This window comes from Coffea arabica, chromosome 3c (genome assembly GCF_036785885.1).
Source record: "Coffea arabica cultivar ET-39 chromosome 3c, Coffea Arabica ET-39 HiFi, whole genome shotgun sequence".
NCBI classification, from domain to species: domain Eukaryota; kingdom Viridiplantae; phylum Streptophyta; class Magnoliopsida; order Gentianales; family Rubiaceae; genus Coffea; species Coffea arabica.
The window spans coordinates 33,097,177-33,115,320 of NC_092314.1; the positions used below are offsets into that span (position 1 = coordinate 33,097,177).

The 18,144-nt window shown below is 34.1% G+C and overlaps 1 protein-coding gene across 3 annotated transcripts; it reads right to left on the reverse strand.

Moving 5' to 3' along the window:
• Window positions 1-10,720: 10,720 nt before the first annotated feature.
• Window positions 10,721-16,719, reverse strand: LOC113735797 (zinc transporter 8-like). 3 transcript variants are annotated; one of them, XM_072082560.1, is made up of 4 exons: window positions 15,932-16,719; window positions 14,629-14,778; window positions 13,874-14,028; window positions 10,993-11,084 (listed from the first exon to the last, which is right to left on the reverse strand). In XM_072082560.1, exons 1-3 carry the CDS (start codon window positions 16,511-16,513, stop codon window positions 13,915-13,917), a joined length of 846 nt encoding a protein of 281 aa, XP_071938661.1. In that variant the 5' UTR covers window positions 16,514-16,719; the 3' UTR covers window positions 10,993-11,084; window positions 13,874-13,914. The 3 variants fall into 3 exon arrangements, with proteins under 3 accessions (XP_027118583.2, XP_071938660.1, XP_071938661.1); XM_027262782.2 differs by lacking the exon at window positions 13,874-14,028 and having other exon boundaries at window positions 10,721-11,084; window positions 15,932-16,650; XM_072082559.1 differs by lacking the exons at window positions 13,874-14,028; window positions 14,629-14,778 and having other exon boundaries at window positions 10,721-11,084; window positions 15,932-16,712.
• Between the last annotated feature and the right edge of the window lie 1,425 nt (window positions 16,720-18,144).

Below are 18,144 nucleotides of genomic sequence, written 5' to 3' on the forward strand. Positions count from 1 at the left end.
TTCGATGATTGCTAAAATGAATTTTTGCTAGGCGAGTGTGTACTTTATCGCACTCGACCTAAATGAACGTAAAATTTTCAATGATCAAATGATTAAATACTACTTGTGCATGAATCTAAGCTTTTTGGTTAAACTGAGCCCCTGCTCTTCGTTGCCAGTCGACTCGAGTCAGAAGCGGACTCGGTCGGGTGACTGGTGACCTAAGGATAATGTTTGGTATACTCGAGTACGACCACGAAGGTTGGTGGAGAACTGGCCAGTGAATTGGCTAGTGACGGGAAATGAAATCAATGAATGAATGTCAAGAAACTGGAGGAATTTTTACTTGCAAATGTTTTTCTAATAATTGGAGGAATAAGGAAAATGGTTGGCAAATGAATGAATGAATGGCTCCACGCGAGCATGTATCCTTTTAATGACTGTGTTCTCATTGCTTTTGTATTGTAAATGTCTTCTCGATTGGTTGTTCTTAAATGACTAATGTTCTTGTTTTAATTACTTGATTATGTGTATGGGAATCTCACTGGACTTTTACCTCATTCCTTTAGTTTTTGTTTTCCTTACAGGGAGTACGAGCGAGGCGTGAGACTGGTACATACTAGCATGTTCTAGTTTTTGAAAATTTTGTAATTGTACTCTCGCTAGTGCTCAACTAGGGTTGAATGTATCTGAAATTCAACACTTTTGTCATATTTGGGATTGTATGAATGTTTGAGATAGAAATAAATGTAAGTATACGTCCCAAGTTTGAGAACTGTTATTTCACTTATTCTCGAGATTATACCTTATTTTATTTGAAGAGAATGAATAAGTCCTGATGAGAGTTGGGTAGACGGTCCGCCAAACCCTGGGGTACGCCCTAGGGAGAAGTGGGGTCGTCACATTCTCTACTTTGGTTTGGAATACCTCATTTTCCTTTAAACTAGAAACTAATCCATTGACTAGTAGATACTCTATATTTGTTGGGTTCTCCATGTTGGAGGTAGTGTAGGGCTACAAACAAATATTTACAACTTTGTGTAATATACCTCAATTTCTTTCCAGTGATCCCAGTCAGCTTCTCTGCACATGGGATCATCTTTTCATAGATGCTTCCGATGATTGGGAGTCCTTATAACTTGCATAAGTGAGGGAGAATTAATTGATGTATGCAAGGTATTGGTGTCTGGACACCATGCCTTGCAAAATGCTTTAAGTACATGAGAATTTCTGTCGTATGTGAAAAGCGAAGCATATAAGGCATCGAACAACTGATTTTTCATGAAACACTTGTTTGTTTCTTCCAAGAATATCTTCCAACCACTTCCAATAATTCTCAATATAACCAAATTCATTGCTAAATGTCAAGGAAGCACCCTAGTGTGCGTTCCCATCTATGATTCGCCTGCTAAGGGTTTGAAAGAGGGTTGTCTTTGACTCCTTATTATGATTTGAAAGAGAGTTGTCTTTGACTCCTTATTATGAATAAGGGATTTCCATCATCTTGAGAAAGTTCTAGTGACCAATTCTGTAATTCAGGATACTTGTGAGAAGGTCATTCACCAAAGTAAGTTCCTTATATAAGGGGATGCACCAATAATTTCATTTCTTTGTCAGTAGAGTCATCATGGTTGTTGATGACAAGGAAATACCTTTTGCTTGAAGATATAACTTCCTTGAACATCACCATTTTGTTAGGACCAACCTATAATAAAAGTAAGAAAAAAAGAAAATTTAGTTACAACGACATGATCAAAAATAGTGAGAGGTGTAGTAAATCATCGACGTAAGTTAAATAAAAAGATTTCTCGAATTTTGGTAAGCTCTCATTGAAGTGGACAGTTGCATCTACGTAACGTACTCACTCTCAAGCCATAATATGACTCTCATAGGAGTTTGCAGTTGCATCTTCAAATTTTGATCACATCTTCTTCATATATTCCTCAAACCATAATATGGCTCTTATAGGATATATGGCTCTTATAGGAGTTGGCAGTTGCACCTTCTTCAAATTAAGTATTTACCATAAATGTTGTAACGAGAGATCCTCCTATTCATGATATGCAAAGAAAAAAAAAGAGATTGGTATTGACAAGAAGTAAAGGTCATGAAGTAGGTGGATTACTTAAGTACTCCAAGTGATAAAATTCTTAATTGTAGAATCACGGGCACGATTGAATCCAAGATGCAGCATTGTTTGCAAACTAAAAAAAAAGAAAAAGAAAAAGAGAGAGGGTATCAATTTGCCTTGAATAATGGATACGAACACAAGGTGCAACTAAAAAAAAAACACTTTTTGTGATCATTGTTTTTTAAAGGAGAAAATTCAGAAAAAAAGGTCGAGGGCAATATGGCTTACTTAAATAATTTCGGTATCCCCAAATTTAACTAATAAGTTGCGTTATGTCGGGGATATTGATTCCAGCTGTAAGTTTCAAAGTGTCAATGTAGGATGCAGGGTCTGTTTGGAAGCCAGGTTTTTAAGCAAATTTTTTACCTACTAGTTTTTTAACAACTTTTGCTACAGGATCCCAAAAAACTTCTCAAAGTTTTTTACCTACACATTTCAAAATACCCAAAACACAAAAAAAAAAAATATTCCTTCCCTTTTTTTTCTTCTTCCTCCCCCATCCCAACCCACCACCACCTCCGTCGCCGACCACCACGTCCAGCGCGGCCTCCACGTTTCCTTTTTTTTTTCCTTTCTCCCTCTCCACGCCATCTTCCCCTGCCATCCTCTCCCTTTACCGGCAGTTTGTATAACCCTTTTTTTAAAAAAAAAATTCCTTTCCCCCACTCCTCCCCCATCACCCTTCCTCTTCCCCTCTGGCTGATCTGGTAGCGAGGCTAGATAGCACCGGGGAGGGGGATTTTTCCACGCACTAGATTGCGGGGAGGGGGAGGAGAGGGGAAGGTTGAAAATTGCAAAAAAAAAAAAAAAAAAGTTGACTGGCTTGTGGAGGAGTTGCGCCTTGACTGCCGGGCGAGGGAAGAGGGAGGGGGAAGGGCAAAGGGGAGGAGAAGGGGAAAGGGAGGAGAGGGGTGGCGGGAGGTGGCATTGGAGGAGGTGCTGGTGGAGGAGCCGATGGTGGTGCTGGAGTTGGAGGAGGTGTAGGTAGTGGTGGTGGTGCTGGTGGTGGCATTGGAAGAGGTGCTGGTGGAGGAGCAAGTGGTGGTGCAGGAGGTGGGGCTGGTGGTGGAGTTGGGGGTGGAGCAGGCAGGAAAGTAGGAGGAGGGGCTGCTGGAGGCATTGGTGGTGGTGCCGGAGGTGGAGCAGGTGGAGGTGCGGGAATAGGGGCTGGAGGAGGTCTTGGCGGATGTGCTGGAGGTGGGGCCGGTGGTGGAGTAGGGGGTGGACCAGGCTGCTGGGCTGATGGGAGGCTGCGTTGCGTTGCTGCTGGGTTGTGTTGTTGTGTTGCGTTGTTACTGTGTCTGCGTTGCTGCTGGGATGAAGAAGAAGATAGGAAAGAAAAGAAAAAGGAAAGAAAGAAAAAGAAAAAGAAAGAGAAAGAGAAAAAGAAAGAAAAAAAAGAAAAGGAAAAAAAGTTTTTCTATCTTACAAAAACTAATTTTTTTCAAAAACTTCTGCAGTGCACTACAGTAAAGTTTTAGACAAACTCCAAAAAAACTCAAGTTCCAAACAGGCCCGCAATTTTAGTGGAAACAAATACAAAAGAGAAAAAAAAAAAAAAAAGGGGAGTAAGTCATGGAACAAATCTCATGCTGAGATACATCTTCTCTAATGTTATGATTTGACTTTGGTGGGGGTAACGTGAATAGTTAGCAAGATGGATCTATTAAGTTCAAATCTAGCAATATTCACTAATTTTATCAAGCAAAGGAAATATTGAAGTCTTTCTAGTCTTTCCAATTTTCCAGTTGCCACGAAATGTCGCATGACTATTGTACAGGAATCCATTGAATTAACACATTCAATAGAGGTGGATTTAGCATGTATTCAACAGGAACTTTCAATCTCAGAAGGATAGGAATAAAGGCCAAATCCATATATTGACAGAGAAGGATAGGAATCAAGGAAGTATATAGATAAAGGTAGTCAATCAAGAGTCAAAAACTATCACAAGAGAAATACATATATAGTTGCAATCAGCCCGCATGAAAGTCAAGTAAACATAGAACAAAACCATATATTCATAGGAGAAATTAAACAGATCTGCAGTGCTAGCCCTTAAACATTCATGATAGCCATCAAATTTTAAATCTAGCCATCATCTATAGAAACTCTAACCAAACATTTACTAGATCAGTCTCTGACAGCACTCATCGATTCAATCTCCTCAATCGGTTCAATTTCAGGTTTAATACTAGAATCCTCTGTGCTTTGACCTTTACCATCAAAACTTACCTCAAATTCAATCATGATTTCTTTTCACATCATAATGCAATATACTATATCCTTCCCAAATCACAAGTATTCTCTTAGAAGAAGTATTCAATAATCAAGTACAAGAATCCAAAACTAGCAGAATTCATAACTCAAGCTAGCCGGTTCTAAGCGCAAATCAACTAAGTTTGAGATTTCTACTCGATATACATATCTATTTTTCCCAATAATAGTAATTCATTTCACATTTAATAAGCAATTTCCCACAGTTCGAGAGTCTTCTCCTGGCTTGATTTCATTAAAAGTTCTGATACTATTTGTGACGACCGCATCTCCCCCTATGGCATACCCTAAAATTTAGTAGACTACTTGCTCAACTCGCGTCAAGACTCACTCACTAAACATTTTCAAATCAAATCAATAACACTAAAATCCTTCAATATAACATTTACATGCTATAAGTCATCCAAATATACAAATCAAAGTACAAGCCGAAAAGAAAAGAACCTAAACGACTAGTACCATAATACAATGCCGGCCAAAAATAAGATCAAAATCTCCTATTACACGCTATTACTATTCTTGTCTCTCATCCGCGCACCTTGTTAAGGAAATCAAGTAATAGGATGAAGTAAAAGTCCAGTGAAGTTTCAAGAAAAACATGCAGTCAAAATGGCAAGATAAAAAATCACATATCTCAGAATCTTAAAACAAAGAAAGGAAACAACTACAAGAGAGTCATTAATAATTCATATATTCAAATAAACAATTTATCATAGTAAGAAAATGATACCGATACTGATACGGTAGTTCCCACCAGGTTCTAGACAGAGCACTCTGGATTCAAACGTTGATACAACTAATATAGTGGCTCCTGCCAGATTCCAGGCAGAGCATCCAGGATTCAAAAATTGATACAACTGATATGGTGGCTCCTACTAGATTCGATGCATAGCATTTAGTCTCATTTAGTATTTCACTTACAGCCAGTCCAGCAGTAGCATTTTTCGAGTCTATTAATAATCTGTCAAAATTTGAAATACAACAATAAATAATATCTGCAGATCATCACTTTATGCCAATCTCCGTCCATTGATCAACCCCCTACCGGGACCAAAATTCACGATTCCAAAGGATGCATCTAGCGAAATAAATAATAGATACTACCCATGATTCGTTAATCTCCTCGACCAAATCCTTACTGAATTGATTTGACTAACTAACCGATAGGGTTTGAAATTCCAAGAACAAGTATAGTCAATGAGATAGCATCTAAACCGACTTTCAATTCATGCACATGTATATTAGTTCACTTATAAATAGGTCACTTGTAAACAGGATAACAAGAACTCAGTCAAATCAGGTCGAGTGCGATAAAGTACACACTCGCCTATTTAATATCAAGTCAAGCAAGCTTAGCAGGTCAAGCGCAATAAAGTACACACTCGCCTTTGCAATAACAAGTCAAGATATCTAGCAATTTCAAGCAACAAGTCACATGAAGCATCAATCAAATAAATCACATGGTCCTAACATGAAGTTGGAACACTCACCAATTGATCACAATTTTTCACTTCATATCCTGATTCTTTCTCTTAGACACTTTCAAGTCCTGGAATCATATATTAAATCAAGAGTCGAGCAACTCAAACCAATATACATAAGAAAATTAGAGCTTCAAAGCTTCATTTAGAAAACACATTAATTAGCAGGTTTTACCCCAATTGTAGTTTCCAAAGTTGCATAGGTTTCTTGTTCAAATCAAGAGAAAAATTCACATGCATGCAAGGTCAATGTTTCAAGCAACATATAGAGCAAACAGATGTCAATCATAGGAAAAAATTTCAAAAAAAATGAGACAAGACTCTCAGTGTTTACAACTAGAACTTTCGAGTAATCAAATGTAATAGAGTTCTTCCTCATAAACCTTTTTGGTTAGCAAAATCCAACAGACAGGCAAAGATCAAAGTCTTGTCAAGTGTTTTGAACCACAATATGTCAAAACCCTCATAAGCAAGTAACAAGTACTGTTAGGCAAAAATCCTATCCAGAATCCATCTATAAATTGTCACATACCCAAAACTCTAAAGAACAAGATTTTTGCTTCACCAAAACTCTTTGTTAAAAGTTCAAAATCAACATACATATGAAGAGTAAGGTTTAACAAGTGTCTTGGACAAAAGTAACAAGAATATGTGCAAAAGTAAGTCAAACTAGCTCTCCCTCTTTCAAACGACCAATCAAGTAAAATGTGGAGCAACTTGTCCCCAAGTTCCAGGTAAACCTCCAACTTCCACCCTATTCCCATAGTAAACACACTAGCAATCAAACTAACATATCATGAAGTGTATGATGCATATGCTAGACAAGGAAATCCATCAAACTTTCACATACATAAAGTTCAAAACTAACTAACTAGATTATGCACCAAAGTTGAAATTTTTGCAACATAGCTTGAAATACATAAAATCCTTCATACAAGTCCTTCTCTCACTCACCCCGTCAACCAAGCAAACTTAGCAACACTTAACCCCCAATTCCTTCATCTAAACTTCCAAGTTTTGACTTTATCTGCATAGCAAAAACAAAATAAATCATAGTTAGCATAATATATGTCATATAGTATATATTCGTGGCAAGAAAATTATCAAAATCACACAAATAATTTGCAACTAGGCTATGCACTTCATGTACCAAAGTTGGAAATTGATCATATATTTGAAAACAACATGAAACCTTCCATAGTAATCCTTCCTTCTCATCTCAGACCAATATACATCAAACAAATTCAAAACCTAGTAGATCATTAAGTAGACCTAGTAGATCATCATACATCAAGGAAACCTAGTAGTTCCTCAAGTACATCTAGTAGATCATCATGTAAACATCAAGAAAGATAGGTTTCTTAGCAAAATTTACATCTTTACTTCCAAACCTAAGGATGGCAAGCAAATCAAGAAAGAAGCAAGGCTTTCTTCCTCCAAAAATTTCACCAAGAGCTTCCATCCAAGCTTAATTCAAAGTTCTACGGAGTATTATTTTGACTTCTTGCCAAATAAGCAAGAATCAAGGCTTGAAATTGAGTTGGTTTTCTCTCCTTTTCCTCTCTCAAATTTCGGCCAAGAACAAAGAAAAACAAGGAGCTTTGTGTGATATAAAAGCTTGATTTGGATAAGAATGAACTCTTAGTCTTGGTCAAGGTTTCATGGATTAACAACAAGTGGCGCAACAAGGTGAATGTCTATTTATTTGCCTCTCTACTTGTTTCTAATCGCCAAGATATTCAGTGCTCCTCCAATTAATTCTTAGCACCTCTTGTTACATAATCCCTTTTGTACAAAACTCTCTCTAATTCACCAAATTTATTGCATACACCTCACTAGTTAGTCATATTAGCATAACGCACTATGAAATTCAACATGGACCAAGTTAAATAAGGTAAAAGGATAAAAAATCATGACTTAACCGTTAAATCAACAAAAAACTCAAGACAAGTAGATTAAAACACAAAATATAAAATAATTTTCAAGTCCTCACAAAAGATGTTATACTTTATGCTAATGATGCACTTTTTGAGACCCATTGCTTAAAATCTTTTTTGAGACCACTCTATTTTTTCCTTTATTGTGGTGGCACTCGTCTTTAATGACAGTGTTAAAACACAAAAAGACTGGTCGCATAAAGCTATAGAGGCCTTATTGAAGTTCACCATGGTTTCAGTCATCCATCTTTACCTACTTTGAAGAAGTTGTTTCAAAATTTTAAATATCTATCTCAATTAGATTGTGAGTCATGTTAGTTCTCCAAGCATCACCGTGCCTAGGGTCAATACTTGGGTTGCATCCTCGTTTGAATTACTTCATTTTGATATTTGCGGTCCTTATCAAGTAGTATTCAAATTATTTTTTAGGTATTTCGTCATCTGTGTTACTGATTACTCTTGTGCTATTTGGTTTTATTTAGTGCAAAGTTGTTCAAATTTATGCAATGTCTTTTATTCGTTTTGTGCTGAAATAAAGATAAAATTTAATGTCTATGTACACATTTTGCGAAGTGGTAATGCAACGGAGTATTGTTCTATGTCTTTTGAAACATACATGTCAAAAAATAGAATTCTTCACTGATCTTTATGTTTTAACACACCGCCTCAAAATGATGTTGTTAAAAGAAAAAATAGACACTTATTAGAAGTTATTAGAACCCTTCTATCTTAAGTGAAGGCCCCTAAGTAGTTTTGAATAGATGCTGTTTCAATGACTTGTTTCTTAATTAATCGCTTGCCGTCATTTGTACTTGCTTGGAGATTTCTTATAAGATTTTTTTTTAATCCAATATTTATTCCCAGCCAAACCCTGCATATTTGGGTGTAATTGTTTTGTTCGTGATATCCATTTTTAAGTATCTAAATTAGATTTTAAATCTCTCAAGTGTGTCTTTTTAGATTACTCTTGCCTTCAAAAAGGATATAGGTGTCATTCTTCAACTTTAGACTATTATTTAGTTTCTAGCGATGTTACATTTTTTGTGACCATTTTATTTTGTCCTAAGTCCAGCATCTATAGTTGTAACGAGAGGAAGATGATGTTCGAATTTATGCTGTTCTAACTAATATCGGTCCCTCTATTCCTACAAAACCATCTGTCACTCAAGTGTATTATTGTTGTTCTCAACTCATGCAGTTCCTCCATCTATAGATTCAAGTCTTTATCTGCCTATTGCTCTTAGAAAAGGTAAAAGAAAGTGTGCTTAATCAGTCCCTTTGTTTTCTTCATATGGGCATTTGTCTCATTTTTTGCATTATTTTATTGTTTCTTTAGATTTAATATCTGTTCCTAAGCACCTATCTGAGATTTGGAACATCCTGGTTGGTGGGCTTCTATGGAGGTAGAGATGGTGATTCTAGACAATAATGGTATCTATAACTTGGTCCAGCTAGCAACAGGGAAAAAATTTTATTGGTTGTAAATAGGTATTTGTTGTTAAGGTAAATCCTAATGGCTCTATTGCTCATCTCAAATGCGATCTTGTTGTTGCAGGAACGTGCTGACACATAAGAGTGGATTACCCAAATACTTTCTTCCCTATGGCCGAGCTTCCTTAGCTATGCAGTATGTATAATTTTTATTTGTATATGCAAAAAATAATGAGTTATTGGATGTTTGTTTCATGCGCTTATATTTTTTCTGTAACAATTAATTCACTAATTGAAGGATTACAAAAATTCATGCTCAGAATTAGGAACTTTGAGTATACAATTATAAGATATGGAAAAGATAAACACTTTATCTTAGTCCTATAAAATATCTATTCATAAACCCTTATAAACAATTACAAGATATGGAAAAGATAAACACTTTATCTTAGTCCAATACAATATCTATTCATAGAAAATAGAGGTCCCAATACAAATAAAAGCTTCTCATTTAGGGGTGGCAATTGGGTTGGGTCACGGGTTGGGGGGTCGGTTTGAAATTTAGGTATTCTAGACAACACATCAATTCAAATCCGATCCGAAATTTTAAATAAATAAACTTTCTTGACCCAAACATGACTCATTAATTTCACGGAACATGGGAACGTGACCTGAATAACCAGTGTACTTAATTTTCTTTTTATTTTTTAACCTTCTCAATTTGGTTGTATGGTGTTTTTTTTTATAATGGAGTTTCCAAAAAAATATAGAAAATTGCATCCCAATCTCATAGTAATTTTTGGGTTTTTCTTTGTGTACAAAAAAAAGTTGTGAACAAAACAAAACTTTGACACTTTCACAAATAAAATACCTTATTTTCGCATAATATTCATGATTCTATTCTCGTAATACTAATTTATAGCCTTAGTTAGTTTTCTTTTTATTTCTTTTATGCCCCTAATTTATTAATTAAATTATAAAATTACATATTAAATGGATTAGATGGGTCAAACGGGTCAATCCATGTTTACCTGAGTTGAACATGTTTATTTAGCTGGTTATTCGGGTTTGACCGTGAAGAGTAAACTCATACTCACTAATTTCGTGTTCGATTTGAGTCATGTTGAGAATTGATACCCCTATTCTCATTTGAGGCACAAAAATTTTTAGCAAAAAAATATCGGGATAATTACTTCCGATCCTAAGTTATTGATGACGCTACTTGAATGATGTTTTTGATCTCCACCTTCCCCGACTAAGGTTAATTAAGCATAATTAGTGCAAACTAATCTCAACCATTGACAAGAACTTCGTACCTGTGTTTCGCCAAAAGGACATTGAAAGCAACAAGAGTGGAGTTGTAACCGAGTGGAGCCAACTCCGTTTATGAGAAATAAGTGGCCTATAATTATTAGACATTTGTTTAAAGACGGGTAATTTATTGGCAAAGTGGGTTAAATCCAAAATCAATTAAACACGCCATATAAGAAAGAGAGTGCTTCTAATTATATATATATGTATGTATGTATGTATGTATGTATTTCAGGCCCATTTGGCTAAGAGACACATACAACTAGCACCAAAAAGAAAGGAAACATTTGCCCCAAGCAGAAGCTTTGAATTGCTTTGCATCTTTGGATTCGTGAGATCTGCAGAGAGAAGGTCCACCAATGCCAAGTAAATTAGGATACCGGCTGATGCTGAATCAAAAATTCCTTCCACTATGATAGCAATTGGGCTGTTCTGTTCGTAGACATTTGCTATTCCAATCCCAATCGCAATTCCAACTGGTGTTGTAAGCGAGAAGAAAACAGACATGATTGCAATTGCTCGCACATTGAATTTTCCCTAGAGATACAAAATTGGATAAAAGAGATCATTACATCACAATTCACTAAATTATCTACTAATATTCAAATATCTGAACATAATTGTAGGAAATTGGGCATAAGCAAATTAAATGTATATAGCAGCTATAAGAAGTTGCATTTCTACTGCAAATATCAGTTTTCTTTTTGTTTTTTCCCCTAGGAAGGTGTCAGACATTTAAAGAATAAAATTGACCAAACAAAAAAAACTGAGCAGCAAACAGTAAACAAAATATTCAAAATTTAAAGTAGCAAGTAGTAAAAATTCTATTTACTTTTTTTTTTATATTTTGCTTCTATTTACTTACTGTTCTTGGCATGTAGGAAATAGAAATAAGTGAACCCAGTAGTCCAACTATTTTAGGAAGAAGATACAGAGAAATGAATGCAATTAAAGAGATCTTAATGTGGCCAACCACGTATTGAAAGTTGACATGATTTCGACACCATGAAAAGATTTGCGAAATGACAATAACTAGAGATAGACTAATCGAAAATATCTGCATCCAGTACAGGGGTTAAATTCCTGTAATACTTATACAATTTTGATATAATTTTAAATGTATTCCCAGAATATTTTTAGAAAGGATATGAAAGAATTACGTGATTTTTTAAGTTAGTTCATAAACTAAAATTCTAAAAAGATACGTGGGGCATAAATTCCATTTGAAATAAGTTAAAAAAAAAACCTTTTCATTTCAATTAGTAAGTACCAATCATATCATTCACTTTTTTTGGATCCACTCCTCAATTTCCTTTCCCTCCTCTCGTCCCCCATTTTTCCCCCACAACCGAGAGCCATTTCCTTCCACAACCAAACAGCTAGTTACTCTCTCTCTTGATCAATTCATCCAATCATGTTATTCACTTCTTTTGTCCCCACTTTCCAATTTCTCTTCCCTCCACTGGTCCCCCATTTTCCCTCCACAATCGAGAGTCATTCTTACTTCCACAACCAAGTTAGTTATCAAAATATGAAAACTCGCAATGAACAATTGTAAATAGTTTAACTTGTTTTTGAAATAAAATTATTATTACATTAATAATTTTGAATTTGTCTTATGTTTTTTATGGAATATATGCATCATTTGTACTTGTTAGTAAATTTTTTTTTGGCTTAAAAAACTAAAAAAAGAGCAAGTAAAAAATTTTAGTGTTACTTTTGCCCTCTACTAAGAATTTCTTCTGGCTCCGCCACTGATCCAGTATTAAAAATTTGAATTTCTTTGTCGAATATGAAAGTACTAAACTACTGTACATAATTTTCTCTACTTTAATTGATTATCTTTTACCAAATGTGAAAGTATTGTTGAAGTTCACGCGACATAAAAACAAAAGTTAATAGCCAAACGAAATAAAAATGCAGCTAGCCCCAGTTACTTTGTTTACAGCCAAGATTTTCTAGTACATAGTAGATTAAACGTTTGGGGATAATTTCACAAACCTTCCATGAGATTTCTAACTATTTCATTGGCCTCCCTTCAGATTTTGAAAATTACATTAACCTCCCTTAAGATTTATTATCTTGTAGCATCTAGATTTAACCAACAATTAAAAAGTGATATTATAATAGAAAAAATAATATGATTCCACCGTTGCGTCTCATCTACTAGATTGTTTAATTAATCTAATACTAGTCCAAACATTAAAGAAAATACTAGAATTTGTTGTTTATCATTAGAGATTAAATCGTATATGGCATAAAAAATAGTATCATTGTATATATTTCACTTAATGTGTAAAATCCAAATTGCTCTTTTCAGTTATAAGCCTATTGTCAAATATAATTAGCAACAAATAATTAGAAAAATATGTAACCAAAATATTTCAAAGAGCGAACTTTAATATCATAAAAATCTCAACAACTAACCTTAATATATTACCAAGAATATTTGTGATGTTAAAATTTCTTCTTTGTAATATTTTGGTTACAATTTTTTTGATTATTTGTTATTGATCAAGTTTAACAATGAGCATGTAATTGAAAAGAGTAATTTGGATATTGTATTAAGTAAAAATAAATAAAATGATATATTATTTTTTGATGTTATATATAATATATTATTTGATCTCTAATGTGTGTTGGTATTAAATTAATTCAATAATGTAGTAGATGAGTGGTAATAATGAAATCATATTATTTTCTCTCTCCTAACATCACTTTTTAATTATTGATTCGGCCTTAATATTGCGTTATAATTAATTTCAAGAGAGATTAGTATAATTTTCAAAATTTGAAAAAATATCAGTGAAATAATTAAAAACTTCGAGGGAGATTTCTAAAATTATCCTAAAAGTATATGCATTGAGATATTTTAAGCAACTTCAGTAGATTCAAAGTTGCATAAATATGGCTCCATTTAGATTCGACTGCTTTTCATAGATTAATTTTTTTTATAGAAATTATTATAATAATATACAAATAAAAATAACTCCGAAAATAATCTAAAATTTTCAAATGTACGAAATTTAAAACGAAAAAACCTATCCGTTTCTTTCTTCTTTCACCCAACACACCCACCACCACCTCCACTCTCCACCACCCCCGCCTCTCTCCTCCCTTTCTTCCTACCTTCCCCTCCTCTCTCTCGCAACCTCCCTCCCCATCTATAAAGAATGGTCCAATCTATTTGAAGAAAACAACTGCCAAGACTGCTAGAAATCCCACCAAAAAAATCAATTTAGCCCACCGTCAAATAGAAGACTAGCATCTACTGCAACGAGAACAAGAAGCGGAGGAAGAAGAAGACGATGATGCAAACCCCGCACCTAATCCGATGTTTGCTACCCTACCATAGCCTTCCTCCACATCACCATCTTTCAATTTCACGTATTCCGCATTTGGGTCCTTCTCCTTTTCTTCCCGTGCTTTTCTCCAACCCAAACCGACACCACCACAAACCCCCGACCTGCCTCTCCATTCTCTGTTTCATGCATTATCACCACACCCAATTAATTTAAAACCGACAATTTTATTAGAGAAAGTCAGTTTCTTTTGGATATTCTTGCAATGATTTAACCAAAAATCTTTTCTTAAATGGTTGTAACTGATTCTAATTAATCTTTTCTTGCGGGAGAGGGGAGGGGAGGGGAGGGGAGGAAGAGGGAGGAGGAAGAAAGAGAGGAAAGGAGAAGTATTTTAAATTTTTACAAATACTCCGTGAAATTTTAAATTTTAAACTTTAAAAATCCATCAAAATATATTTTCAAAAACATTCTAAAATATTTACAATCTAACCGTTTGGATTAAATATTTTTGAAAGCGCTTTCAAAATATTTTACTTTAATAATGCATATAAAAATTTTTTATTATAGGTATTTTTTGAAATATTTGATATATTATATAGATAAGATATTTTTTAAGTTATTTTTATTTGTGTATTATTATAACATTGTACTTGAAAATCTTGTTTTGAAAACTAGGCCAATCCAAACGGATATATTGAAGCATAAACAATCTCTTAAAAAGCAAAAAAAAAAATGTGGAATATAAAAGCCTTAAACAGCTGAGACAAGGTAAGTACCTGAGTAATGCATCCGCCTAATCCAATACCCTCGAAAAATAGATAAAACGTGAAAGCTACCAGCAGAGGCCTTATTGTTTTTAGACTACCCGATGCACCCAAAGCAATGGCAATAAATCGGGTGTGCATAATAATTCCAAATTCCAAAACCTATATCAACATTAAAACAAGAAGAAACCTCATAAGAAATATAGAAGTAAAAAATATTATTAAGATTAATTGCAATATGAATCCTTAAACTATCGCTAATTTGAGCTTTAGGGTCTAAAATACTGATTTCAACATTTTAGCGTCTTATACTATCAATTTATGGCACATATTGTTCAGTTGAGCTCAAAACCAATAATTTTTTATTTCCCAAAAATTCTAATATCCCTACTTCGATGCTATTTACCAAAATACTCATATTTATTTATGACTAAAATCTTTAATTAAAAGAATAACAAACAAAATTTAGCGGATTTTCAATTGATTACATTAGTGTGCCACAATTTGATTGCATAAGGCTTGGAAGTGCTATCTGTGCTTGTGACATTAGTAATTAACTCTTGTAGCAAGCTAATGTGCTTAACCATTATTGCTTCTTACCAACAGTCGAGGAAATCTTAGTCTAATGGCTTAGACTGAAATCCCAAAACTTAAAAGAGTTTTAGGTTCTAATTTCTGAAGCCCCACTTCTTGAAGCCTATCCCTCTTTACTATAATTTTTTAAAAAATAATATTGCTTCTTACTAACAGCCATCCATCCGCACACGACAGTAAAAAAAAAGTCATTTAAACTACAACTGAATATATTTTGTATGAGCAATGACATACAATTCAAACTCGCACTTTTTCCACAAACAAGAAAGTATCGTCCCAAGTGACTAACCTTACCAAGGCCACATACAGCATCGTATATCCTAATTTTTGTTTCCCTTAAATTTTATCCGTCAGCCTATATACTACTCTCTATAATGATTAGTTATAACAAAACTGGAACGTAAAGATAGGGCAAATGGAAAATATAATCAATAAACTATACAGAATTCCTTGATTTGGTCACTAAACTTTTTGTTTAGCTAAAACAATCATTCAACTATTGGAGTAGTATACTTTTTATCATTCAACCAACAAAATTTATACTTTTGGTCACTCAATTACTAATAAAAATAAACACTTTTTTGACATAAGAATATGGTTTAATTAGTTTAATAACCATGTTACCTAAGTTAAGAGTTTGGTGACTAAATAAATCAATGAATTATAAATAGTTTAGCGACAATTTATCCCATTTGCTATATAAAAGTACATATATAATTACCTGCGATATCACACGATACCGAAGCTCAGTAGAAATGGTATCCCCTTCCATCGAGGCATGTCCATGACCATGTATGGCATGAGTATGAAGAGGAAGCACTCCTGAGAGATTACTCTCTCCATTATTGCGATCACCTGCCCCCACTGTAGCTTGAAAGTTCTCGTTTCCATACTTCTTCTTATAATAAGAATTTGCATACACATCAACCATAAGCGTACAAATAGCAGCAACCATTGCTACAAAACCGGTGAACGGAAAGTTTCCCCAAGGATTGATGGGAATGCATGGAGAAGTCAAGCTATCAAAAGCATCGGGAAGGATGTGAATGAACCCTGTTGCTAAAATTATGCCGGCGGTGAAAGCTTTGATGATGAAGAAGAAATTGCTTTTAGGGTTTAAAGATGGTATTTTCTTTCCCCAAATTGGTAGACAGATGCCAATAGAGCTAGCAAATAAGGTCGCAGCTATTGCTCCTAATTTGTACTTGAGGGCCGAACTCCTATTTCCATCTGTATTTCCATTTGTACTTGGAAAGAGTGTAGAAAACACCAAAATTTGGAAGTTTTGATTCGCCATATTCATTATGAGAGTATCCAATAAGCGTGTTGATGTTTCTTTTTATAAAGGTGCTAAACAAGGGACGAAGCCAGAAAATTCCTTGAACTGGGGCAGTTTATATGTCTTAAGGACAAATTCTTATCATTTTCATATTTCACTCTCCCAAATTACATATTTTTTTTATAGTCGCCCAAAAACCTTCATATATTTAGCTTCACTTGAAAAAACTAACCATTTATAAGACATATATGATTAATACAACTTAAACATCAAACAATTTCGTAGAACTTCTAATTTACAAGGACAATTTTGCAACTTGACACACTGTGTTAATGTGAAAATTTCTCTCGCTTTACATGATGTACTCCTTTTGAAGGCAGTAATTATAATTACAGAACGTTAGAACTTGTATCTATTTGACATTGTTATGACTGACATTGATACGTCGGCAATGGTTGCGAAATATGTAATTCCAAATTGGATGTGGTATATCGGAAAAATATCGAGCAATACGCATTTTTTGATATATAAAGTTCTCTAAAAATTTAAAAAAATAAAAAATTGAAATAGTTCTAAAAAATTTAATGAACAACTAAATTTTGTCAAAAAATTTTGTTTACCATGTTGAATATGTTTTTCTTCTAATTTCCTGCCCTGATCTGACATCTTCACATAATAGTTAGAAAGTAATCTTCATTTGAAGTTTTCAAAATGATTTTTCCAAAAGTTTGTAAGGTTGAAATTCTAAAAATTAGAGATGCTAAATCTAAATCCTGGCTTCCCTCTATCCACTTCTTAAATACTACTCCTTTCCTGCTAAAAAAATTTTTTTAAAAAAAGTTGCTACAGCAATTTTATATATCCTTGATTAAATTATTCAAGTTTGTAAAATTCCGAATATTCTAAAGGTTACAAACATCAGCTGGAAGACAAAGACTTTGTCTTCCGGTCTACTTCCTTCTCTTGAATGCAACCGACCATTTCCTGAATCTTCGTAGAAGTTTAGCCCGAACTTCTCGAGGTGAAAAAGTTCATTTCAACATCAAAATTGACAAAGAAATCGGACCATCTTAACAAGGAACAAGTGAAAAACTTGAAAATAAGTCCTAAATATTGAATACACTAATTATATTTAGTGTTAACATATTAAATCAAGCATAATATACGTTATTATTTAATTATGTTATTTTATTCAAGTCAATTTTTTTTGTAATTTATTGGAGTCAAATTATGGTAATTTTATTATTTAAGAATACGAATTTTCGTAGGTTTACTTATTGTGATTGTCAAGATTTATTTACTAAGTCATCACTTCCGCACATATTTATTTACGTCTGTGTAAAATAGCCTCTCTTTATATATTTTTGGGTTAATCATTGAACCCCCTCCAACAAAAAAAAAATTTTTTTATTGTCCCTACAGTTTATGGTTAACTTTTGAGTTCTACATTTAGAAACCCAAAATTCTTACAAACATCTACTCGCATGTCGCGTCTCATTTCTGAAGTGGAAGCCTCCGTCCTGACTTTCACTCGTCGTAGTCAACTGGGACCTGGCCATAATATTGCGAACATGCTAATAGAAAGATTACATAAACAAACAGCAACTTTATTTTTGGCTCTTATTTAGATATTTACAACACTTCATCCATCTAAG